Source organism: Ornithodoros turicata, chromosome 6 (assembly GCF_037126465.1).
Source record: "Ornithodoros turicata isolate Travis chromosome 6, ASM3712646v1, whole genome shotgun sequence".
Lineage (NCBI taxonomy): Eukaryota > Metazoa > Arthropoda > Arachnida > Ixodida > Argasidae > Ornithodoros > Ornithodoros turicata.
Genome location: NC_088206.1, coordinates 3,768,286 through 3,792,314, shown reverse-complemented (window position 1 = coordinate 3,792,314; position 24,029 = coordinate 3,768,286). Strand labels below are relative to the sequence as shown.

At 43.1% G+C, this 24,029-nt stretch overlaps 4 protein-coding genes across 5 annotated transcripts in view; 3 read left to right on the top strand and 1 right to left on the bottom strand.

Moving 5' to 3' along the window:
* LOC135398852 (caveolin-3-like) overlaps positions 1 to 4,334 on the top strand; it is a 56,704-nt gene extending 52,370 nt beyond the window's left edge. Inside the window, exons 3-4 of the mRNA XM_064630375.1 lie at positions 3,312 to 3,554; positions 4,140 to 4,334. Coding sequence (XP_064486445.1) covers positions 3,312 to 3,554; positions 4,140 to 4,265 — 369 coding nt within the window. The 3' untranslated portion in view covers positions 4,266 to 4,334. The remainder of the gene's footprint in view (positions 1 to 3,311; positions 3,555 to 4,139) is intronic.
* A 4,135-nt stretch (positions 4,335 to 8,469) lies between these two features.
* Positions 8,470 to 14,753, bottom strand: LOC135397476 (uncharacterized). The gene is made up of 5 exons (XM_064629080.1): positions 14,646 to 14,753; positions 9,647 to 9,868; positions 9,124 to 9,219; positions 8,830 to 8,898; positions 8,470 to 8,567 (listed from the first exon to the last, which is right to left on the bottom strand). The coding sequence occupies exons 2-5, from the start codon at positions 9,699 to 9,701 to the stop codon at positions 8,470 to 8,472; spliced, it is 318 nt and encodes a 105-aa protein (XP_064485150.1). The 5' UTR covers positions 9,702 to 9,868; positions 14,646 to 14,753.
* Positions 12,096 to 12,973, top strand: LOC135397475 (uncharacterized). The gene is made up of 6 exons (XM_064629079.1): positions 12,096 to 12,111; positions 12,179 to 12,262; positions 12,336 to 12,419; positions 12,480 to 12,530; positions 12,673 to 12,771; positions 12,870 to 12,973. The coding sequence occupies exons 1-6, from the start codon at positions 12,096 to 12,098 to the stop codon at positions 12,959 to 12,961; spliced, it is 426 nt and encodes a 141-aa protein (XP_064485149.1). The 3' UTR covers positions 12,962 to 12,973.
* Positions 14,754 to 14,881: 128 nt separating the features above from the next.
* LOC135398850 (THO complex subunit 1-like) lies at positions 14,882 to 23,455 on the top strand. 2 transcript variants are annotated; one of them, XM_064630372.1, is made up of 20 exons: positions 14,882 to 15,018; positions 15,585 to 15,667; positions 15,787 to 15,844; positions 15,918 to 15,987; positions 16,084 to 16,202; positions 16,349 to 16,397; positions 17,023 to 17,118; positions 17,207 to 17,336; positions 17,490 to 17,598; positions 18,118 to 18,258; positions 18,346 to 18,446; positions 20,080 to 20,146; positions 20,212 to 20,262; positions 20,793 to 20,890; positions 20,970 to 21,035; positions 21,121 to 21,141; positions 21,934 to 22,083; positions 22,208 to 22,367; positions 22,448 to 22,574; positions 23,155 to 23,455. In XM_064630372.1, exons 1-20 carry the CDS (start codon positions 14,974 to 14,976, stop codon positions 23,430 to 23,432), a joined length of 2,019 nt encoding a protein of 672 aa, XP_064486442.1. In that variant the 5' UTR covers positions 14,882 to 14,973; the 3' UTR covers positions 23,433 to 23,455. The 2 variants fall into 2 exon arrangements, with proteins under 2 accessions (XP_064486442.1, XP_064486443.1); XM_064630373.1 differs by lacking the exon at positions 21,121 to 21,141.
* Positions 23,456 to 24,029: the final 574 nt, after the last annotated feature.

Sequence of the window (24,029 nt, the reverse complement as noted above, 5' to 3'; positions counted from 1 at the left end):
GTCAAATCCCCTTCACCTTCACCACATGTAGAAAACACTGGTTTCGATATGGAAACGTCGATATACATATAAGTGAGTTTTAGTATACCGTTGATAAAGTTATCGTCTCTATCGGAACCAATCGCACTCGTGCGTGACTCAGAATCTTATCCACTGATTGGTTCCAGTTGGTAAGGTGAGACGCTAGCCACGTTATCAACGGTCTGCTAAAGCTCTCTATATTAACGTGCCTTAGTGCACCGGAAGAATTCTACGAAAACGATACGATAAAAGAAGTTATCAAATAAAAGCTTAGCAATGTGATATCACTCGCTCCAAAAGAGGGTGATTGCTCTTATCACGTATTCGGCACTGTTATCGTGAACACTTTCCGATGTACCAAAACTCCCTAATACGCGTATCTCTGCCGATAACAACGAGCAACGAGAACTATAAAATCCCCCCCCCCCCCTCAACCCCGCAACCCGTTATCGGAATCTACGCCACACGCCCACGGAACATACCCTCTCGCGTCGTCTTCTTTTCCAGACTATATGCTCCCTGACATTGGCCCCGAATTTTTATCTCCTTTCTTGTTTTTTTATCATCCAGGCAGGAAGCCGACGTACGCCAGATAAAGCAAAAAAGAAGGATGAAAAATAACTACTCGCACTCTTTAGCGAAGACATTTAGCAGAGTGGTTGTAGGCTTTAGTCGGAACTGACACGAGACACTATACTCAAAACGGCTCCGGCGCCCGAATATATGGTGATCTTAAGGAAGAGAACAACCTATAATGACAATAAACAGGCAACGCCATCTCCGAAGAGGGATGGTTCGTATTGTTCAACCCCGTCGGCGTTTGTGAAGCGCTCTTGTCAAGGAGGCGTCTGCTTTCTACCGTAATTGAGACGATATTTTCTTTTCTCGAATGTATTGCGTATCGTTTCGTGGTAAGGGGTACGTTTCCCAAGAAAGAGGAAGGGCGAGGTCTTTAACCTTTCGCGAGGATCTGTGTATACTTGGATTCAATTCGCGACTTTTGTTCGGGCGAATATATAGGCATTCAGGGGTGTGTCTATAGTTCCTTTAAGAAATTATAGTGTGGAAGCGTTTGATTTGCCCTCTAATAGGTAGTATCTCGTATATGTTGGCGGTGACTCCAAAGTCATGCCCCCTGAAGAAGGCCTGGGACGTCCACTATACTTCTCGTTTGTGTTTTTGTAGACCGATTATAGCTCCAGTTGCTTCGCTGTACCGAGGTGGAATTTTCAGATATTAAAGGACAAGTGACAGGCTTCTTTAATATTTTTTTCTCTTCTGTTCAGAATATTTTATTTAACATAATGATCTTGGTACACAAGTAACTGCTCAGGTTACACTTTGCTTGTAACTTGTAACTTTGCTTGTAACAATAACAACCTGTGATCGATAATACCTGTGTGTGATAATACCTGTGATCGAGTGGAGTTATAGGTCACTGCGTGAAGTACAGCCCTCGAGGGGGCTGTTTCTTTTCTTAGCTTTTTTTTTTTTTTTTTTGCCTTCTACGACCTAATTTATTGTTTAACCTATATTTTGCGATCTCTCGGTACCTGTTGCCGTATTCATTTTTGAGGAAAATCTACTAACTAGTACAACAAGGCATATCAACCGCTATCGCTGTTCTCTCTAATCCTGATAACGTGCCGCTGGCATTACGCGACCCAGACATTTCTTGTGAGTTTGAGGACTTGTTCGAGGTCCTTTTCTTAAACAAAGCAGTTATTTTTTCGGTAGTGAACTGGAACGAACTGCAACAGGTCGAAGCACTGCGACGATTTTTTCGTCTACGTTACGAATGATTCTTCCAGCAACAACCTTGTCCACTCTTATGCCTAATGGCTCTGGATGTCTTCGTGCCCGCTCCCGGACTTTATGCAGGCGTTACTGCGTGAGGAGGAGTCGTAAATGGCATTCACGAAGCGAGGAAAACTGTACCATTGTGTCTGCACGAAACGCGTCATTGTTTATTCTGCGCCAGGTTGGCGATGCCCCCTGCTAATGGTCTTTGTGCGAGGCATATAGGCACAGCAGACGACGCCGGCCTGTCGTCTGCAACGGTGTCTGCCATAGCAGAAGACGTCTGCAACTGACCGAGACTCGTTCTTGCGTGATAAATATGTCTCGCGTGCGTTTTGGGTTTTTGGATGAGTGGATTTCGGTTGTCTCGTATAGGGTTAAGGACGAGGAAACATGTCGTTTCGATGCTTTTTGTGGCCGGCACACAGACACCTACAGGGAAACCGGGCTAGTTTTCAGTTGATGCACACAGGAGGCATCTAAAGCCATCGTCGGTAATAGCTTTTGCCGTCGCTCAAATGGGGCGTGCAACTTACACGCTTAACTTAAGTATTGTCCGCGTAGACATACTTTTTAATTGTGTGTTAGCACCGCGAAGTGACTCTTTGGCTGTCAGAGGTGGAGAATGAGAGAGAACTGCAGGGACAAGCGTTGTACTGTTAGTGCATGTCCTGGGACGACTTCATGGGGAACTATGGCGAAATATCTGTCCTGAAGGTCCGGACCGCACTCTAAGAAAAAAAAGGAGTAAAGCGGGGAGTAATTGCAGATTCTACTCCCCTAGTCTGCAATTACTCCCCATTTTAGTCCCCTAACCCGACATCTAGTCCCGACATTTACTCCCCAGGACTGCAAACTGTCACCAAACTTCGCGAATGGTCTCCTCAATGCAACAGTTTACGTAAATATATGCCCTTGGTCAATTTGAACGACATAAGGCTGTATGACTCAGACAACGTAGCAATTTTCCAGCCACACAGAGTAAGAAACAGTTAGCGCATATCTTTCATCGCAAATTGTGCCCTAGTATGGCGCAAGATTTTATATCACTCGATATATCACGGTTGACTGTTTGCTTCAAAGCATTTTCATGCGTGCGCACCAATTATGTACCTGGGACTCTTAGAGCAGCGCGTGAAATGCGGTCTCCACTCTGTGACATTCATTTACTCCCGTGCATTTACTCCCGAAAGGGACTATTTTTTGTGGCAATGCATTTAGTCCCCAAAAGGAGTAAAAGTACTCCTTTTTTTCCTTAGAGTGCGGGAGGGAACCTCACACCACAACGCAGTGGGCCTATATCTTTAACAAGACAGGTTGCAAACGAAGCTCCCTTTGGAAGAGCTCAACCACAACAGATTAGCATGTCGTTTGCAGCTATAGATGATATCCACTCTTATCTCATTTTGCACTGACTTACCATTTGTCCGACATGCTAGGGCAACGATGCACGAGAAGATGACTTATATAAGCCCCGTGTTCCATTGCAGCTGGTGTTCGAAGACGTGATCGCTGAGCCCGACGCGAGCCATGGCTTCGACGGCGTCTGGAAACTCGCCTATCTGGTGTTCTCGAGCACCCGTCTGTGGGCCTACCGATTGCTGGCTGCCTTCCTGGCCCTGCCCTGTGGACTCACCTGGGGACTGCTCTTCTCTCTTCTGCAACTCCTCAACATCTGGCTCGTGACGCCTCTGCTCCGCGTCTTCGAAGTCGTGCTTCACGTCCTCCACAGGGTATATGGAACGTTTAACGTCTTCAGCGCTGTAGATGGTGTCGATAAACCCGCCGTTCAGTGTGCGTTTACATTATGAAAGGACCCAAGCAGCACAATGTACTGAAAGTCGAGTGCAATGGGGGTGGACGGGTAGGTGGAAGGCCTTGAACAGACTCATGAAACTAATAATAATTGGGTGTTTACGTCGCGAGACAACTAAGATCATGAGCGACGCCACAGCGGTCGGTCTGTGGATTGCTTTTGCCCACCTGAGGGTTCTTTAACGTGCGATGAAAGCTCATCACACGGCACCCCGTATTTAACGTCCCTCGCGGAAGACGGCGTGACTAAGCAACTTGTACCCTGCCACCAAGTTGCTGGCGTCCTCGGCCGGGTTCGAACCCGCGATCTCGGGATCAGAAGGCGAACTCATGAAACTAAAGAAAACTGATTAGACACATACCGTCCACCCCTATTGCACTCGACTTTCGGTACATTGTGCTGCCTGGGGAATTTGGAGCAGGGGCTTATAATGAAGAGTGTAATATTTTTTATTTTATTTTATAAATACACTTTCCTCAATATCACTTGTTTTTTATTGCAGGTCTGGTCTGGCCTTGTCCGCACCTTCCTGGATCCCGTCTTCATGTCCATCGGCAAGGTTGCCGGCGACGTCCGCGTCACAAGAACGCAGGTCTACCCTAAGAACGACTTTGCCCACGACCCATAAGCACTCTGCATCATCAGCAACCTTCCTGTTGACCAAACTTATCGCTTTTTTTTTTTTTTTTTTGCCACATTATATTGTCACCCGAGACGGGAAAATGGTCTCATTTTACGTATATATAGTCCTCGGAACAACAAATGTCTTTATGGTCTCATTATGACGCATGTGCCACACTCTCACTCAAGGTCCTGGTTACAGTCCCGCATTGGCTATAGAAGCCGCCGAGAAGACGAAAAACAGAATCCAAAGCTACACTCTTAAAAATGAACTTCACCACATAGCACGCTCCTAGCCAACCATCATCTCAAATGATATCGTTATCTGCCCTGATTTGTTGAAAACGGGGGGCGTACGCCTTTTCTGTGACAGTTATGCTGTTCATAATTGTCACAAAAAAGGCATACGCACCCCGTTTTCAACAAATCAGGGCAGATAACGATATCATTTGAGATGATGGTTGGCTAGGAGCGTGCTATGTGGTGAAGTTCATTTTTAAGAGTGTAACTGAGAAACATTGAGGAAAACATGCACATGAGTTGTAATGGGATGCAGGATTCCGCACATCAGTTTTTAGCCGTGTCGAAGACATACTGCGTTCTGACATTCAGCAAGCACACAGGACGGGGTCCTACATATGCACTGACGCTCATATAAGCCCACAACACTAAAACGTCGTGCTGGCACATAGCTCAAAGTGTGCTGGTTTGTCATTCTCAGAGTTCTCCAATCACGATGCAATCATATCACACTTTTATCGAGATAAAAAAAAAGATATTCTTTTATAGCGTGAAGACACATGCCCTTGTGCCGAGACTGCACGCATTTTACGAGCATCAAAATCCTTGTGCCTTACTTACAGAAAATATATAGGAGCGCATATTTTATTTCATCTCCATGGATAGCACCGTCAACTTTATTTTTTTAAAAGGTTGCTGCCTCTCCGTCAGTGCAAACATACAACGCGAGAAGTTGTGAAACATTGTCACATCCACCATTGTATACTTGTTTATGTACCTCATCACACATTTAAAACATGCAAAGTGTGTCAGTATATGATATAATATCGGTTTTTGCGTGCAATTATGTATACATATATGCAGGGTCGAATTTATTGCGTTTTGGTTGGTATTTGACCATCTTAGGCTGGCTTTATTTCAGTTGGTATTGCTCCAATGATTGACTAGCTGTCTTTTTTCTTCTTTTCATCTGAAAGCCAACTTATATTCAGTATCGAGAATTTCTGCCAGCAGTATTCTTCTTGGGACCTTGCGTATGTAGACATAAAAATATATTTTTGTTTCTCAACGCCTTTTTTTTGCTATTATCTTTTTTTTTATTAAGAGATGTGGATCTGAGAAAATATTGCTCGATAGGTTTTTCACAAGTTACCTGTCCTGTCATAAGAAGCCATGCTATATTTTTTTTAGTGTGCAGGTATGGATTTGTATCTCTGTAATCCTGCTGTTGTGTTCAATAAAAAGCTTTCAGTGGAGCTTTTTTTTTAAATATCTGGATTCCTCAGTTGCATAGATTTTGTCACACATCATTACAAATTTGTATTGCCAACTGTTTGCCAAATAGTTCTGCCCTCGCCCTAAAAACAGTGTTGTACCCGCTACCCGAAAAAGGTAGCGCAATACCGATACGCGCTACCTGAGCAAAAAGTAACGAAATCCCGATATCGTTACACGTACCTAAAAGTAGCGGAGTACCGCTACCGTTACCCGTAAAAAGTAACGCGATACTTCATGCGCTACTTTTTAGGAAAGAAACAAACAGTATCGTTGATGACGTACTTCAGAAGTCTTAAAATATTAAATAATAAAATAAAACAATAGCTCAAAATAATAAATAATAATAAAATAATATCCAAAAATAATAAATCGACGTCCAGTGGAGGTTTCACGTAGGTCGCCTGAAGGCTAAAATTTGGAAAACCGTTTTTTACAGATTTACTAAATCCTACTCGATATCCTGCATATCGTTTTCTCTTCCTCTAAAGCAAATAAAGCACAAAGCAAGTCTACCGATAAAAGGCTCAACAGCTTTGTCACAAAAAGAACTCAGATTGGCCGGAACGAGAAGTTGGTAAACATACCATGGTGTGCTTTTTCAAATTGGACGTTGACTTCCTTGACGCACAGATAAAGGTTTCCCACCGAGACCGAGACGCATAGTAGACATCTGAACACCACTCTACTGTTTTGTACTGTAGCAGGCCATGGTCCCTCCATTGCAGCGGACAAGAAATGGCAACTGTCAAGCACCTGAGCGCACGTGGTGCAATGTCAAGCTGACGTCAACTGACGTCACTCCTACTGCATTCTGGTGCCGTCTTCGCTAGCTATGAGTCATGACATTCCATAGCTAGCGAAGACGGCACCAGAATGCAGTAGGAGTGACGTCAGTTTGCAGACAACTCCGACAATACACCAAATCTTCAAGAATGTTAATCCCGAATAGGGAACACGTGGAGGACACAGCCTCTTTGTAAGATAACGGCCTCTGTGCCCTCCTTTCGGCTATTTGCCTGGTCTTCGCAGAATGAGTTGTGATATCGGGCAGCTTGTTCGAAGTCGAGTTGTCGCGAACCCCAGCTCGGAAAGTAGCGGTAGCGCTCAAAGATTGCGCTACTGCAAATTTGTAACGGAAGTACTTCTTTCGTTACCAGTTTAAAAAAGTAGCGCGATCTCTACTCCGCTACCGAAAAAAGTAACGGATACGGTAGCGCCGCTACTAGTAACGGCGCTACGTACAACACTGCCGAAGAGCGGGCATGCAAGTGTGTCTCCCTCTATGACGATCATCAGAACGCCGATTGGAAGGGGGATCACGACCTACTGGCACGATCCGCTAGGAGCGCTACTCATCGGCCCGCGAGAGCTGCATCATGATTGGACAATGGAAATTTGAACTTTGTACGCGCAGAAGCGGACGTACGACCGACTACCGTAGCAGACGACAGCAACAACTCCTATCAAAACGGTCGATTGCCGGATAAACGTAAAAGACGAGAATTTCCATCGACGTGTGTTTGACAGCAAAAGTGGTAATAGACATAGTGTGAAAAATAGCCACCGCGAATACCGATGCTCATCCTGCAGGAGAGGCTGCCGCTGGCCAGGTCACGTGCGTAAGAGAACCAATAGGAGTGGGCGAGGCTCGTGACGTCGATGCGACCCACTCACCAAGGGAAATATAAATCATGCTCCTTTAAAAAAATTAAACGTCGTTAAACATGTTGAAAATGCATGTAATATTCTGAAACATAATGACATCAAGTGGGTTTTCATGTGGAGCAGTTCTAATGTATTTGAATAACGTGGTCAGTGAAGGTATTTGCCAACCGGTGCAGAATCCAAAACAAGCAATCACTTCAAGTTATTTTGCCTTTGTCGCTGAAAGTTTCTAACAATCTGGGACTTATTTCGTCAAAAGATATTCGAGTAAGCTCAAATTTCTTAAAACACATTCTGTTGTTACAGTAGAAAGTGGCTTTATGCAATCTAAAATTGTTACTCTGCGCTACCAATGGGAGCGAGAGTAAGCATTTAATGGGCGAATGAGTTGTGGCGAACTCAGTAAACAGAAAATGGCATTAAGGCAAATGCCATTAAAGCTGTCCATGTGGCACCGCACGAATGACATTAACGTAATCGGCGCAAACGGCGGCCATTGTCAAGTACTGCCAAATACTGTCGAAATAACTGTGAAATATTGCCGGAACCTCAGTATATGGCTGAGCGTTTCATATCATGCCGTTATTGCGTTGCTGCCAAACTCGCACTTTACGTTGTTTTTGTTTCGCTAAATATGTAAGTCGCGCTCTCAGCGATGGCTATATAACAGTTCAAACCTCACCGTAAGCCAGTAGCACACGGTTCAGTTAAAACGAATTCGATAAAACGAAGCCGTCAGATAAGGTGATGGAATCGTCATCGCGACCAAACTAAAATCTAACTTTAGATAAGATAAGATATAGCCTTTCGAACGTAGACCCTGTTCCCTGAGGACTCTAGCCTCGTGCGCTGTATCGTTTGCGATCGTCCATTTTTGTTTCTTCGGACCGTCTAGACTTTGAATTGAGTGATTTATACCAACTAGCCCGCCGTTAAACTTTGTTCGACTCTATCTATAAGCGGATACGTGTTTCCGATAAGCTCTGTACTGATCGTCAAACCCAGTCTCAATCTACACAGAGCGGAATTTATTGATGCAGAATCTGCTTTGCCGCCTTGATGGACCAATCAGCTGTCTTCTTCCCCGTATCGTTATTTCCGTTGACGACGCTCACAGGTTCGTTATCTGTAGCAAAAGATAATGCACTGCATACAATCGCTGCCGTTCAACACTGGTCTCGCGCATGCGCTATACTAGTTGAATACTAAGAGTAACATTGCTTATAGATATATAATCAGGTAATGAAATGGGAATTTCTTCAGGTATAGTAACAAGTGCTGCCGCTACCGTGAGAAGAAGGAAGGGAACAGCAATGACGTCACGAGAAAGTAAAAACGGGTGGTATCCAGGCTACCACCCAGCTGTTAACGAGGCTTCAAACTCTCACCTGCAACACGTTCCATTTGTAAGGCTGCTGCAGAGCGCACGCGTAAATTGGTCTCCTTATCGCCGAACACTGAAAGATAAGCAACACGGTTTTATCTAGTTTTATCTACTGATCTGTTTGTCATTCTTGATTACACCTTCTATTACTCTTGGAAAGAAGTATACCATACCAAAGTGCATTTAAAAAGGTGTTAATGATGATCCGGTTTCACACAAACGTTTTTCTCGGCCCTGTTTTTAACGTAGCCAAAACAGTAAAATAAATTGTAAAATTGTAAAATTAATCGATACTAACCACTGGGCCAGCCGTGACGTTGCCTTTCGATGTCGTTCTCGACGTGGACCTCGTAGCCTTCGCGGTTTCTCAGCAGCTTCGTCGGTTGTGTCAAAGCTGTCGCGAAGCAGTTAACACATGTACCTGGTCTTAATCTATCTTATCGTAACAGTATCACCGTTTTGTTTATCATTTTGAAATAAAGAATCGCTTCTGCTTCAGAGACAAATGCACTGCCCGATATTCTGATCAGATTATTACTTTTTTGTTTAAATTTTGTTTCGTCTTAGAGAATGATTTTCTGCAAGTGCATACTTAAACTTCCACCGTCTGCGCTTCAAAGAATTAAGCTATATCTGATATGTACAGGCAAATTACATATACGACTACAGTCCCCTTACCATTAAACTGCACAGTGACATTACTGCTGCACTTACGGCGAAAAAAATAAGAAAAAAAAAAACACGAGGGAGGGATATTTGACTAGCACTTGACGACAACGCTATTTGACATCTCAATGATGTAGCAATATGAGTATTCCTACCAGAAAGGATGCTTACGGAGCAGACGATGAATCCTGTAGCCGCTGTAAACCCCATTCTCGAAAGACAAGCCGAGCCGAATGACAACCCGGTGGATACAACCTGAGATCTTTTTCATTTTCTTATGACGCCTGTCAGGCCAACGACCCGAGTCCATGTGGGCTGCCATGTCATTCATTCATGTGCAGGATACATGTTCTGTCCGCACAGTACGTCCGTTCTGTCTGTACGTGTTTTCAAACAAATGAATTACAACAAGCTCTCACATTGATATTCCTAGTAGAAAATGAACGTATTACGCTTGCAAGAAACTCAACCGTTGCTCTTTCCCCAGATGTAACTCACATAGATAATTTTTGTTATATGTTTAACATTTTATTTTTTATCTCGTGGAATGTGCGTAGACGCAAAGTTAAGCATTATGTCACCTCTGACAATGTTTTGCCTAGTTTGTTCTCGAATACAAAGTGCCACACAGCGTATTCATTTTCTGTATGCATTCCGCTGGTCCATCCACACTGTCGTCAATACACGCCTACGGTTGGCAATACAAGCAATACAAATGTGAATCTCTTCGATGAGGGGGGGCATCACATTTAGCATCTACCTTTTGTTTTTAGGGCGAGGACAGTACCATCTTTGTATAACGCGATCTGACCAAGCATTGCTTCTTATGATGAAAGATGGAAGTCACTGAAAAGGTTAGCCAGGCTGTATAGGACTCCAACCCACATCTTCTGGATTACCGGTCCAGGGCTCTACCAATTGAGCTAATTTGTATGTATTTGTCCTACAAGATGTCACCAAGTTTGTCAACAATAATACAAGGTGCCACTTCTCAGTGGGTTTGTACGTTGCGCCATTGCCACATTTGCATCTTCCCGCATTTTTGGCCTGTTTCTTGGCGGGGTCTAGTGCATACATTAATCTTTCACATGTTGTGAAGTTCGAAAAAAAAAAGTTTGAAAGTTCTGAAATTGAAATTGGCAGTCAAAGTATAGTCAGAGTGAGAAAAACAGAAAAACACGAATGATTTTTCCTATTCACTAAACTGAGCTTGTTTGCTAGTCCTCGGGGTCCGCTACCACGAGCTTTTTGTTGACGCAGAACAGTGCACAGAGCATGGTCTGAGGACATCATTTGCTATTAGAAGCAATAATAGTAATAATAATAATAATAAACATGCTGGGCCTAAAAGAGGGACAGAGGACGATACAAGAATGAAACGAGTGTACCTCGAAATAAAGTGATCGAAATCCCCGCTGCAAAATAAACTACTGGAAATAAACGTTATTTGACTATAAAATGCACAGTCGCGCGCAGGAAACTGCCAACAGCGAACTTAGACTAACCTGGACAGGGGAATGCAAACACCAATAAACTTGGACTAACCTAATAATAAACTAACCAACGTGGTGCTCCGTCGGGTCTGCCCCGCTAAGCCTAACGGCCGCTAAAATTTGGCTTTCGTTCGCTAAAACGACTTCGACAGACATTGGGAACACGTGAGTTTGGGTGGTTAAATAACGATACCGTGTTTTTAAACACGGCATATACCACCTTACGAAGCAATCGAGCATTCTCCTGGATTTTCCTTGTTTCGAGAACGTGAATTTCCAGATCGGGGATTTCGCAACCGGGAATATCGAGGTCCACCCGAACGAGACAAGGGTTGTCGTCCTCTGTCCCTGCACTGGGGGTTTTATCGCTTTTAACAATGATTAACCAATCAGCCCAGATTTTAACCTTGATCATTTGCAGTCACCTTTTTTCAAGATCCTGAGGCGTTTCGCGACCCGCCGAACGCCCATACCAAACGTTTCAACCCGTTCAGGTGTGCGCGCAATAAGATCTCTAATAAGTTAAAATGTAATAAATTCTCGTTTAAATGAGTTTTACCCGAAAAAAAAAAAAGAAGAGAAAGAGTTGACGGCGTAAAATTCAACCTGCTAAAGAATGCGGGGAAAACCGACACGGTATATTGACCTAGCATTGCTCTGCGCAGACGTATGAGGTTCATTAATATCGAGCGTTGTCAGCCCGCACCTCCAATATACCTGCGGACATGAGCTCTTTAAAAACGGACCAGTGTGTCTTCTTCAACGCTTTTAAGCTGCTTCAGTAAAGGTTTGGGATCATGACTTCTGTTTTAGTCTGTGTCACGCTTTTGCTTTTGGCCCAGCAACATGGTAAGCGATGCTTTACAGCTTCTTTGTTGTTGTATTAAGAAATCATATTGTAAATATATCCCATCACAAACAGAATTAAGAATATCAGGTATTGGTACTGATCAGTTACGTGAGTACTATCGAGGTTGATTGAAGCAGAAGGTCTCATGTTGGGATCCACCGATCCCGATCCCACTGAAGTCCATCCGGTTTTTTTTTCGTTCCGAGTTTGCTCGCTTGTGTATAGGCTTCTGCTTCAGTATGCCTCGAGGTTGTGATATCAATGGCGGCGCTTGAGGGTAACCCATTGATGCTTAGCAGTGGTTATCTCGTTATCTCTGGTTATCTCGTTATCTTGTATTTCAGCCTTTGCCTTCAAGATCGTCGGGCACGCCATCCGTGGTTCCGAAATCGAAGAACGGGAAAAATTTCGCATAAAATCGAACAGCGGTAAGCGCGTACCGACCCCAATGTGCGAGCAAAGAAAAACCTATCATCTGCTCAAACACTTTATCTTCCTCAGACTCGAAAGAAGGTTACAGCGGCGACGTAACGAGACTAGTTGATCAGCAGCAAGCGGTGCTGTTCCAGATTAAGCCCGTTAACGGTAAGTAAAGAAACAGACGATGTCTCTCCCCGGCGTATTTCCAGTTTCGGTTTGTTGCAGACGACAAGGCTCCGTCTCCGAACGCAGACGTCACGAAGCCTCCACAGAAACGTGCGTCCTTTTTAAGCGCATACATTACTTTCCCAAATGCAGCTGCGTCGCGTTTTTATGCTACATGATACAATGGCTGATGTAGATTACTATCTTCTCTGCTAACGGTGACCTCCACACTTTTTTTTGCTGCTATGTGTAGCAGAAACAGGTGATGAGACGTCGTCTGCTGATGGAAAAGGATCTGCAGAAGTCGTAGCGCCGCAGACCCTGAAACTTGATTCCGACTTCTTTGAAAGAGGTGAGAAGACAGCTGTTTTTCAGAATATATCTGCTGGGTCTCAGATCCAATCGGATCCTTGCCTTTTTTTTTTTTTTCAAACTGTTTCTATCATGCAGGCGAAGAGGCTGACACTGACAAGAAGGGAGGAAGCAGCGACATCTTCCGGAACATCCTTAGTGACACAGTTGGCAGGATTCTGTCTGGTTGATGAGCAATAAAAGGGAATTGTTTTATTTACACCGGTGGCAACATTGACACGCGCCATAAACCACGCCGTAATAAAGATATAAGGCACGAGTATATACTCACACGTGAATTCCTCGGCCAAGGTAAACAAACAGGAAACGGTTTGGAGTAGTCGAGCTACTGTTACAATTATGACATTCCACACACGACTCATTTTGTCCCAGCAAAGCAAATAAGTTAAGGCACAGATTATCAGTAATTAATTTTAATTCAGCTTGTAGGGGCAATGTGAAACAAAGTGTCTGAGGAGCTACGCCAGATGCGATAAACCTGTTTAAGATGATGTCATCGTTCATGGGAAGGCAGCTCATGACACAGCAAGTGCTTCTTTCGTTCTTTACATATGAGGCAACGGTCAAGCCCTTTTCGTGTGGGTGCTGCTTATCCACTTTTTCTTTTTTTGTTGTAACTCGTCGGTTTCACGAAGCTTGGGTTGGTTGTGGTCGACGATCTGAGAGTATATATATATATAGTTTGTTTAGGATGCAAATGCTTGCAAATAAACAAGTTACGTATCTATTAGCTTTTGTAATCTTCGTTTTCATTTTCATTTTCACCCATAATCCGCCACATGGCACTCGGGTTTATGACAGTATGTATAAATTATTATTTCATTATTATTCGGGTTTGTTATTATTACTATTATGTATTATTATTAGAGCCTGAAGTTTTCGGGAAATATTTTTTTCTAAATTCGGGGGGTAAAAATTGGGTAAATAAACGTGTGAACTAAATTCATGCGAATTCGGGTGGAAAAACGTCCAGTATGCTAGATTCGGAATGAAATCGGGCTCAGTTGCTCAAACTAACTGTAGTGGTTTGGTACAAACGGTGATCTAACTGAAATTTTCTGCCAAACAAGTAAATTAGTGCATTCCTACAGACATCCCAGTGAGTGCAATTTGCCAGGTAAAAACCGGGTTTCACCCTAAAGAGGCAACCTTCAATTCGGGGTGCAAATTCGGGGAAGAATCGGGTAAAACCCTAAAACTTCAGGCTCTAATTATTATACGCGCACTGCTCTTTTGTACAACGATCTACATTAAAGGGAAAGTCCGGAGCCAACGCCTAATCATGAGATTGTGTGCTTGATTGTGACATTTGTGGATATGTTATACACAAAATATCATTCAACAAAACCTCCAGTATTCAAGATACGAAAAGAAAAGAACCACATAGGCATAGCGTGCCCCCTGAAATCGTACATTTGCTAGTGCATTTGAAAGAGGGAAATGAGAGTGAAATCTTCCTCCCCCATGTAAAGTCCCCATAGAACCCCCCCCCCCCCCGGAAATGTTTTTCTGGTAAATTAAACGATAAATTAATTGGCTAAGATTTTACTGGTATATCTTGTCTTGCTACCTGGAGAATTAGACAAGTTGTAATACTTGACCACATCGTGACAAAAATAATAGTGCCTGCGCCCTAAAAATATCATAGGAGTTTGGTTTGGCTTGGGACCCCTTCATTAGCGCGATTTTTGTTTCATCATTGCAAGTCGCATTACTTTCTATTTCAGGAGCTCATACATGCACTCAATGTGAACGGAGAAGTGCGTGCGAAATTGCAAAAAATAGATAAATGTAATTGAAGAAAAACCCGAGGTTTTCGAGGTTCAACCCCCCTCCCCCCGCACGAACTCGCACCATTGGTCGTGCACTTGAGAGAGGGTAATCAAGGTGAAATCCTCTCCTCATGTAAAGCCACCGTAGAACACCTCCCGAAATATTTCTCTGGCTACGCCACTGCAAGAGTCGTCCCACGCGCACTCCTACCAAGGTTGCAGATCAAAACGGCAGATGGCGAAACGAAGCAACGTGGCGAGGGCGACGCTTTCTACCTTCCTACTGCTTGTCCTGCTTGCAATATCCACCGAAATCCAATCCAAGTCAAACAAAATGGTGGCGGCCGTAGCATTTCTTTCACTGATTTCTGTATGTTTGTGATTTCTAACGGATCTCTAAAAACGACACCATGGCCGATACAATGACGTTCAGCCACCTGATAGAGCGTTTAGAGGTAAAAAAACGTTTTGCTTTCCGATGGGAGGAAACATTACAAGCTGTTATTTCATTACGTTGCAATGGATCATCGGCGGTGTTTCATGAAGAATGCTCAAAGTAAACAACCCTCACCTAATTTGCTCAAATTTTCCGCTTGGCATATTATCATTACGTAATGTTCAATATCGTAGCTCATCCACGGCTGCGAATAATGCCACATAATATTTGCGCGGGGCCTTTGCCGGCTTGCAAAGGGCCAGTGATTTCCACAGAAATCGACCTCTGATGCGTGCCGAGCTTATAAGGGGGACGAGGGGTTATGCGTTTGGGAAGATTTTTATGAGTATACGTATTGCTAGCCGAGGTGTATTGGGCAATCTCAGAAATTTCAGTGTGTCAGTTGCACCCCCCCCCCCCCCAAAAAAAAAGAAAGAAAACGCTAGGTTATACATTAGTTTTTCCCTATATCCCCAGTTACGCGCTTAAAAAATAAAAAAGCCCTTCCACTCAAGGTGAGGGTCTGGAACTCTCTGGAAAGGAAGTAAATAAGTTTGTTCTTCAGAGTTGGTTGCTCGCTTTCAGGTAGTAATTAAGAGGTTTACAGACGGAAGCATCACAACTGAGGACGTCGTCGACCATCTGAAGTCTCTTACAGTTCAAGAACCGTACGTATCCGTAAATAACAGGCACATAATATGTTATAATGTTCACGTTTATATTCGAATCACATTTATTTTTGTATACAGTCTAGCGTTGGAGTATGAATGTAACTATGTCTTTGCAGCGATAACTTAAGACAAACCGTTGATCAAGCTTGCAGGAATGTCATGGCAAGCATGTTGGTAAGCAGTTTTATCATTTTATTGGTTTGGACAGCATCATTTATTACCATTTTATTACAACATGCTTTCACAGAGGAAATCTATCATGGAGCGGCCTGTTATGGACAGTATCGTTTCCTTGGCAATCGCATTGGGTGTAAAAGGTATGTTCTTTGTTACTGTTGTTACTGTACTGATATGGTTTGGCTGATACTGTTCTGGCACAAAACAACAAAATTTCTCTTTGATACATTTCCCAGAATTCTGTTCAGGAAGTCTGCCCGTACTACTGCTAAGTGACATGTTTGATAACTTGCCACTGAAAGAAGGAGAAAAACTGTTCTCCCTCGTTGAAGACAAGGTTTCTGTCTGGAAAGAGGTCAGTGGCTCGGTCTATCATATCTCGGTTACTCGTTTATCAAATTTATTGCTGTAAATATTGCTCAATTTATTTTAATTTTCAGCCAGTTGTCTTGCACTCTCCTGCGACTCTCTATAAGTTAATTCTATTTCTTCTGTGTTTAGGATATATTCTTTAGCTACTGCAAGAATCAGCTTCTGAGGACCTGTAACGGTAAGTAATATTTTTTAAAAGGGCACCTCAGCAGAATTAGCCGTGTGTGATCGGCTTTTTAAAAACTGCACCTGGTACTGCACTAGCACACGTACCACCAGATAGCACTTGTACGTAGGTAGTACACAGTGCTGAAGACTATACAACGGCATTCTACTGCAAAGTACTCCAAGGTTATTGTCAAGGCCCCGGGTTTTCCGCGATTCCGCGAAATTTTGCTGAATCCGTAATTCGTCGCGGAGTCCCAAATTTGGGTACCTTTCAGCAGGTATAAAATACCTTTCAGCGGGTATAAAATGACTGTAGGCAGCAGATGGCATTCGCTGTCAGAAGAGAACACAAAATATCGTGTAATGCTGAGCCACAACAGGTGCTTTGAATCTGTAAGCTTATAAAATATTTTTTCTTCCCAGATTGTCCAAGAATATAAGGTGTTTCCCGTTTAAAGCAGCCGTTGACTCCTTGACGAGGAAAATTGCGGAATTTACGAGTCGGTGCCGCGGAATTTTGAATTTGCCGCGGCAGAAAATCAGGGGCCTTAGTAAAGGGGCCCTTAAAGGGGTTCGGTAGAAATGCTGTTGTGTTTGATGATGTGCAAACATGTGCATCTTGGGTCTTTCAACAGATCTGTTGCGAAGGCTCTCACGGTCTCAGAATACAGTGTTTTGTGGAAGAATTCTTGTCTTCCTGGCAAAGATCTTCCCACTGTCAGAACGTTCAGGTAAAATTCAGCCTTCTCTCCTCAATGCCTCGTAAGCTTCTTAAATCGAGTGTAAATTTTGTTAAATTGACTGAGTCTTTACACGTAGGTCTCAATGTGATCAGCGAGTTCAACGCTGATAACATCACGCTATTTAGCTCGGAAGATTACAGGGGAATCGTGTCGAAAGATAGCACGGACGATGGGTTGGAAGAAGGAGAGATGGAAGATGTGCAGAGGTTATTATGCTATCTTACATTGCAATAATAAATTATACAGGGTTACATTACATTTCATGCGTTACATTATTTACGATATCATTGTTACATTATTGGTATTTGTCAACTGGAAGCGATTCTCGATAGTTTTTTTATTGCTATTTGCGATTACAGCACCATCACAGTAGATTACAACCTGTACCGGAAGTTCTGGTCATTACAAGAGTACTTTCGGCAGCCAACGCTCTGCTACAGTAAAGTACATTGGAGACAGTTCTCTTCTGTGAGTACTTCTTACAGTACTCCTATAGAGAAATTTTGTGTCCAGCACATGCACAGATTGTGACATGGCTGAAAGACCTTGTGCCCCGTACCGTAGTAATTATGCTCATTTTGGTCATTTTATGACAAGTGCATTCTACTTTATAATGTAAATCTTTTGGGACATTTGGGTCCTGCAGGCAGCATAAACATTGCAGGATGTGAAGATATTGGATTTGTGTTTATACCTCCCATATGTAGTGTGATCCTTGAATCCTCTCGGAGACAAACAGCTGAAGTGTTTTCATGATGCTACAGCTGCATTGTTAAGCACTACTATACCTCTATTGTAAATAACCATATCTGCACTAGTATGCCTGCTGCGTAAATGTGCATCCTGCAGTATAAAGTACTGTGTCAGTCAACACTATAGAGTACTGCCTCTGCAGTATGCAGTGCTACGCTTGCAATTCGAAACGCTATGTCTGCACCGTAAAACTGCTAGTTTTACAGAATTTTGAACCATATCTGTCTCTTCCAGTACTCTTCGGACGTTTTGTCAGTGTTCGGAAGCTTCAAGCTCGATGACGTCAAATCTGGTCATTGGGCTTTAAACGAAGATGCTTCGAAGTCGGACACTTCCAATGCTGTCTACTTCGCCAAGTACTTGACGAGCCAAAAGGTAAAACACCACGAATGTCCTTATTGAGATGAGTATTACAAAAGTACTATACAAATATGAGAAAAAAAAAAACTTAATTCCTTTCAGCTACTAGAACTCGAACTGAGTGACAGCAACTTCAGACGCTACGTTCTCGTCCAGTTCTTGATACTCTTCCAGTACCTCCAGTCGACCGTCCGTTTCAAGCAGTTGAGTTGACAACCTTGTCTTTCAGCCATCAGATATTCATACAGGCGTTTAGTGTGTTTGCCAAAATATATACAAGGGTTGCTCAAGGTTGACGAGAGTTTTATTTCTTTAAATAGAATGGAAAATTTGGGGAGTACCATGCTATGCCAGTTTTTCAAAGTATTCACCGTGCACGTCTAGACACCGCTGCTATCTCCGTGGCAACCCCTTGATGCCTTTGGCGTAGAGAGAAGTGGGCTGCTGTCGTAGCCACTGCAGGACATCTTTCTGGAGTGCTTCATCCGTGTGGAACATCTTTCCTCAAAGGTGCTCTTTAAGGGGCCCAAACAAATAGTGATCGCTTGGGGCTAAATCTGGCCTGTGAGGGGCATGGGGTGGGGCAAAACCTCCCAGCGCATTTTGGCCAAGGTTGCTACCGTCAAATTCGGCATGTAAGGCCGGGCGTTGTCGTGAAGAAGGACGACCCTTCCGGACAACAGTCCAGATCTTTTCTTGCGAATTGCACGTCGCACAGCACTCTTTATCAACATGGAGTAGTACTGGGCATTAATAGTGACCCCTTGCTCCAAGAAGTTCACACGGATGACACCCCGCATGTCCCAGAAGACTGGTCCCATGGACCTTCCAACAGACGGCGGCATCTTGCTGTTCTTTGGCAGCGGGAAAGCCGTAATGCTGCCATTCCATGCTGCTTCTTTTTGTCTCTGGGGTGAAATGGTGCAGGTTTCATCACGTGTGATGATTGACTGTAAATATTCGTCCCCCTCGGATTGAAACCGGTTCAGCAGCTGCTCAGCGACTGCTATGCGCGCTCCCTTTTGGTCACAACTGAGGAATCGGGGAACCCATCTTGCACAGACTTTGTAGAACAGTAAGTACTCGTGAATGATTGTCTCCACACCGCCGAACAGTAATATTAAGCTGGGCCACAACGTCCCTAGCTGTTACTCGCCGGGATGTTCACTGGCGTGACTGCAGTCGGATGAATGTGTCCATGTGGTTCATTCGTCACCACATCCTGTCCATCGCCAAACTGCCTGCACCATTCATTCACTCTTCCCCTTGATATCCTTTGTTTCGCATACTGTGCCTGTAATCTTTGCAAAATCTCAGCTGGCTTGACATTCTGCTTCACGAGGAACTTGATTGTGCATCACTGTTCCACAGCTACAGACACGCTGCCCTACGCCATGATAGCTGCCGCTGCTACACAAGTGCTGCACGTGCCGCTGTCTTGAGAAGGATTGCACTTCATCCTCCGAAAGTTTTATTCGATTACATTTACTCACTGATTCTTCTCAAGCAAAAGTCTCGGTGAACCTTGAATGACCCTTGTACAATAAACGATTTGGGACTTCAGTCTCTTTTATATACGTAGCCCTTCCAATGAATTTTGAATAGATTTATGCTCAACAGGGTTGATAACATCATGATGTGGAGTAGAGATGCTATTGAAGACCGATATTGAAGAATTTATTATTTATAGTACGGAATATATGACTGTAATATTTATTATCTGTTACAAACATATCGTGAACAAATAGTTGAACAAATAGTTCACTAACCTTATCATATTCCTTTTCTTAAATATTTTTTTATTCATCCGAGTGACAATCTTATCTCTCAAAATAGGGATGCGCACGTACTAAACGACGAACAGTCGGCCTGGGTTAAAAACACGTCGTCTCTCATATACAAAGTAAGGCTGGCGATAGCGTACACTGCATGATTCTTTATTAATTGAATTAATATGATCTTACTCAGATGCTAGAAGAAACTCCTCCGGATGGTGAAAAATTTGCTTCACACATGAAAGTGAGTACTTTTCTTTCTTTTTTTTGCGTATATATATATATATATATAGAGTGATATACTAAGATATTAGATACGTAGATATACATCACATTAGAATATGAAGAAAGAAGTTGAGACAGTCGCAAAGTAATACAAAATAATGAAGAAATGAGTTTGGGGGGGGTGGGGGTGTTTACAGGAGAGTAAAATGCTAGCAATTTATATAAGAAGTTAGAAGGAGAGCGATGAATTACATGGCGCATACTAACCCCCCCTGTCACCCTACTCCTTCCTGCTGTCCTCTCTCCAGCTGTCCACATCTGTACGCCGCTCATAGCCACATTTGCTTCGAGGCGCTAACACGAAAGCAAAAAAAAATTTAAAAAATAAATAAAAACTCTTTCTGTTCGCGTATCTCGTTATCATGAGAGGGTCACCGATTTCGAGGCAGAGGTTAATCGGATCACAGAAAAATGTTTGTTACAAACACCTTTACAAGCTGAGAGCTAACAAGAACAAACTAAGAGACTTTGAATTGCTGCCAAACGCAGCACATCCTCCAAAGGGAAGAGTCCTGGAACACCTGGAAGAACGAGGGCTGTCCGAACTTCAGAGAGGCAAGGCCGATGGAGCCCATCAAAGAAGGACGGTTCGTAGAAAAAAAAACTGTTGTTCTAGGAAGACAGGGAACCACTTACCTCATCTAACCATTGCAACTCTGCACGCAGGCCAAAACGGAGGCTCGGAGACGAAATCAAGGCGGCCATCAGCAACAAAAAAATCCTTCTAGGAAAGTAAGTCTCGCCGGGTTTTTTCGCATCTCTGTTGTGTAAGCGGTAGCAGACTTTACAAATATGGTTGTTTCTGTCTTCTAAATAGGGATGATTGCAACCCTGATAAGTATATATCTGTGAATGTTATTATGTGTTATGTACGTGTGTGTGTGTGTGTTTTTTTAATGTAAATGTTATGTGTGTACGTGTGCTGGAAATGGAGGGTTTCCCAAGAAAAAGTACAGGATTAAGATAAAATGAACAAAAAGAGTGTTTGGGAGCTAAACTACGTGTTGGAGGAAATATGATGTGCTAAAATTTTGTATAAAAACTGCAAGTTGGTTCAGTTCTTTATAGATAAAGTGTGAAGATTAAAAATGCTCTGCATTCGTAACATTTTGAATGGCCATCCGTTAAGCCTTGGGTGTATGATGGCTTGTATGGCTTGAAACTTTGAAGCTTTGTTTGAAACTGAAAAAAGGTACTTTGTTGCATTATTTATTTTGCATTTTTACAATTTTGAAGCGTAACATGCATCCATCATTGCACTTCTAGGAAATGCTTTCTGGAAAAAAATTTTATGCACCACTGATGCCCCAATAGCTCAACAAAATGAGTAGGGTATTGGTTGATGAAAATAGAGTATTGACAATGTATAGGGATGAGCAATTTTTCATCATTTACTGACACAAATCTGGAAGATGAAAATCGCTGACACTATTTTTAAGCACTCCAACCATCACATTCCTGAAGCTACTGTATTTTATCTTGGATAACCTTGTACCTTTCTCGTTACGAAACTTGTCGTAGATGACTACGTGAAATTACATTGATCGATTACGTTGGCAACACAGAGCATAGCATGACATAATGAGTGGCCCAAAAAGGAAACAAAGCAATTATTTTTTAAATCCTGTAGTGCTGAAATGAACCGGCTGTGGAACCTGTGTCCAGACAACTGGGAGGCCTGTGCGTCTCCAAAACGTGACTTTGTTCCGAGCCTGGAGAAATTTTTCGAGTCTGCCGTCGAACAGGCCGATCCCAACAACGGCATTGAGAACAGATACAAGTAAGGTCATATTAATTCATCTGGTTCGTAGCCTCGAAATTTGTAACCGAAATTGAAATAAACAGGCTGCGAGTACAGTGACGAGGTTTCTTTTCGGTTGACTGACATGACCTTTGGGCCGTAGGCACGTGTACCAAAGCAACTATGGCTGGCGATCGCTTCGGCTGCTCTCCCAGAAGTCCCCGCACTTCTTCACCAGCAGCAATCAACCAATCAAGAGCCTTCCCCTCTACCTGGAGTCCATGGTGTTGAGACTGGCAAAGGAAATGCCCCTAAGTACTCAGGTATGTCTCTCACAAGAAAGCATTTTTGTTCAATCAAAAAGAAACGACATATTTTAACATCATTATTTTCTGCGTTACAGCATGCTATGAATAACAACAATGCAGACGACAAGACAGAAGTAGCTGATTATGCAGCAGACGACAGTGAAGATGAATTGTTGAAGAGTAACGAAGACAGTAATTCGCAGCCAAAGGACACGACTACAGGTAACCTGGAAATAATGATGGACTTGGACCCAATTTTGAAGTTTTCCAGTTTGCAGACCATTGTCTGCTTCCCACAAGTACTGCTCACACAGCAGTAACTACTACTAGTAACTAAGGTGATGTAATAGTGCAGGATAAATACAATTCAGCCATCCTTAAATTACTAACATGGTTCTTCATGGTGTCCCTTGCAACATTTCTTCCCCCCTTAAGCGAACAACACTACCTCCTCGAAAAATTGTTTCAGTGAAATTTTGTTGCATTGTTCTGCAAGTTCCTGAGTCATATGGTGAAGTTGATAAAAATTATTGTATAATTGCTCGCATTTTGTTGCTCAAACAGCTATGTTCCCAAATTAACTGCAGAAAAAGAAGAGGCATTTTGGAATTTTGCTCACAACTCGATTCATCGCTGTCCTTCACCAAATTTTCTGCAATTTTTTTCTTATACTCTGAAAGCAAATAATTTCACTCGAGAAAGGCAATATCAAATATAATGCAAAATAGGGAACAAACCACAGCATTGCACACTTACAAACCAGTTCGACTTAGACTTGCAATGTTCTCTCCTTTTCACCCAGAATCGAAAAAGGAAGCAACACTATCGACAGCGCAGCTGAACACACTCGCTGCCAGTATAGGGGCAGACTGGAAAAAACTGGCTCCGCTGATGAAGTTCAGCGAAGACGAGATCATCTACCTCGCAGGAGAGCACAGCGGAGATGTCGTCAAACAGGCGCACCAGGTTCTGCTCGTCTGGTCGGAACAGGAACCGGACGACGCCACTGCAAGCAACCTCCAAACTCTCGTCGATAAGGCTGGGCTTAAGCTGAAAACGCCCATTGTTGGGGCGAACTAATAAATGTTTTTGCTAGAACAGTTCATGACTTGTGTCTGCTCTGAATATTTGCCTTGGCATATTATGCATAGGGCCTGACTTTTTCGGGTTTTATTTTTGGCCAAACTCGGGGGGTAAATATCGGGTGATATTTTTCATTCGAAAATTCGGGTGTATTCGGGTTAAATCCCGTTACGGCACATTCTGTCGTCAGGAATTCGGGTGCATTCGGGTGATTTTTTTTTTGTTTAATAAAAATTTGTCTTAACATGGAACTAATGTTTAGCAATGTCATCAAACTTTATTTTAATGCACGCTTACGAGTGTGCCACGCGACCAGGATGTTTTCGGGTAGATTCGGGTTAAACCCGAATTTTACAGATTTCGTTCGGGGGGTAAATATCGGGCGGATACGGGTTTAACCCTAAAAAGTCAGGCCCTAATTATGCATTGCTGAGAAAATCTGACATGGCAGGCACCACAACGAAGATGTAGACATCATAAGATGTAAGCTACAGGATTATGTAAGAGCTGGAAGTCAGACTCAGAAGTCCCTTGCCATACATGGGGGATGCTGAAGTTTGAAGGACTGGCGCAAATTGGTGCAGCTTTCTGCAT

Coding starts and splice junctions, on each gene's coding strand:
- LOC135397476 (XM_064629080.1), bottom strand. CDS start 9,701: ATGGGGTTTACAGCGGCTACAGGATTCATCGTCTGCTCCGTAAGCATC. Junction 8,899..9,123: donor ACGTCACGGCTGGCCCAGTG/GTTAGTATCGAT, acceptor CTTATCTTTCAG/TGTTCGGCGATAAGGAGACC. Junction 8,568..8,829: donor ACAAATGGAACGTGTTGCAG/GTGAGAGTTTGA, acceptor CTTTTGCTACAG/ATAACGAACCTGTGAGCGTC.
- LOC135397475 (XM_064629079.1), top strand. Junction 12,531..12,672: donor CACGAAGCCTCCACAGAAAC/GTGCGTCCTTTT, acceptor TGCTATGTGTAG/CAGAAACAGGTGATGAGACG. Junction 12,772..12,869: donor TTCCGACTTCTTTGAAAGAG/GTGAGAAGACAG, acceptor TCTATCATGCAG/GCGAAGAGGCTGACACTGAC.
- LOC135398850 (XM_064630372.1), top strand. CDS start 14,974: ATGGCCGATACAATGACGTTCAGCCACCTGATAGAGCGTTTAGAG. Junction 17,337..17,489: donor GAGATGGAAGATGTGCAGAG/GTTATTATGCTA, acceptor TTGCGATTACAG/CACCATCACAGTAGATTACA. Junction 20,263..20,792: donor AATTTGCTTCACACATGAAA/GTGAGTACTTTT, acceptor TGCCAAACGCAG/CACATCCTCCAAAGGGAAGA.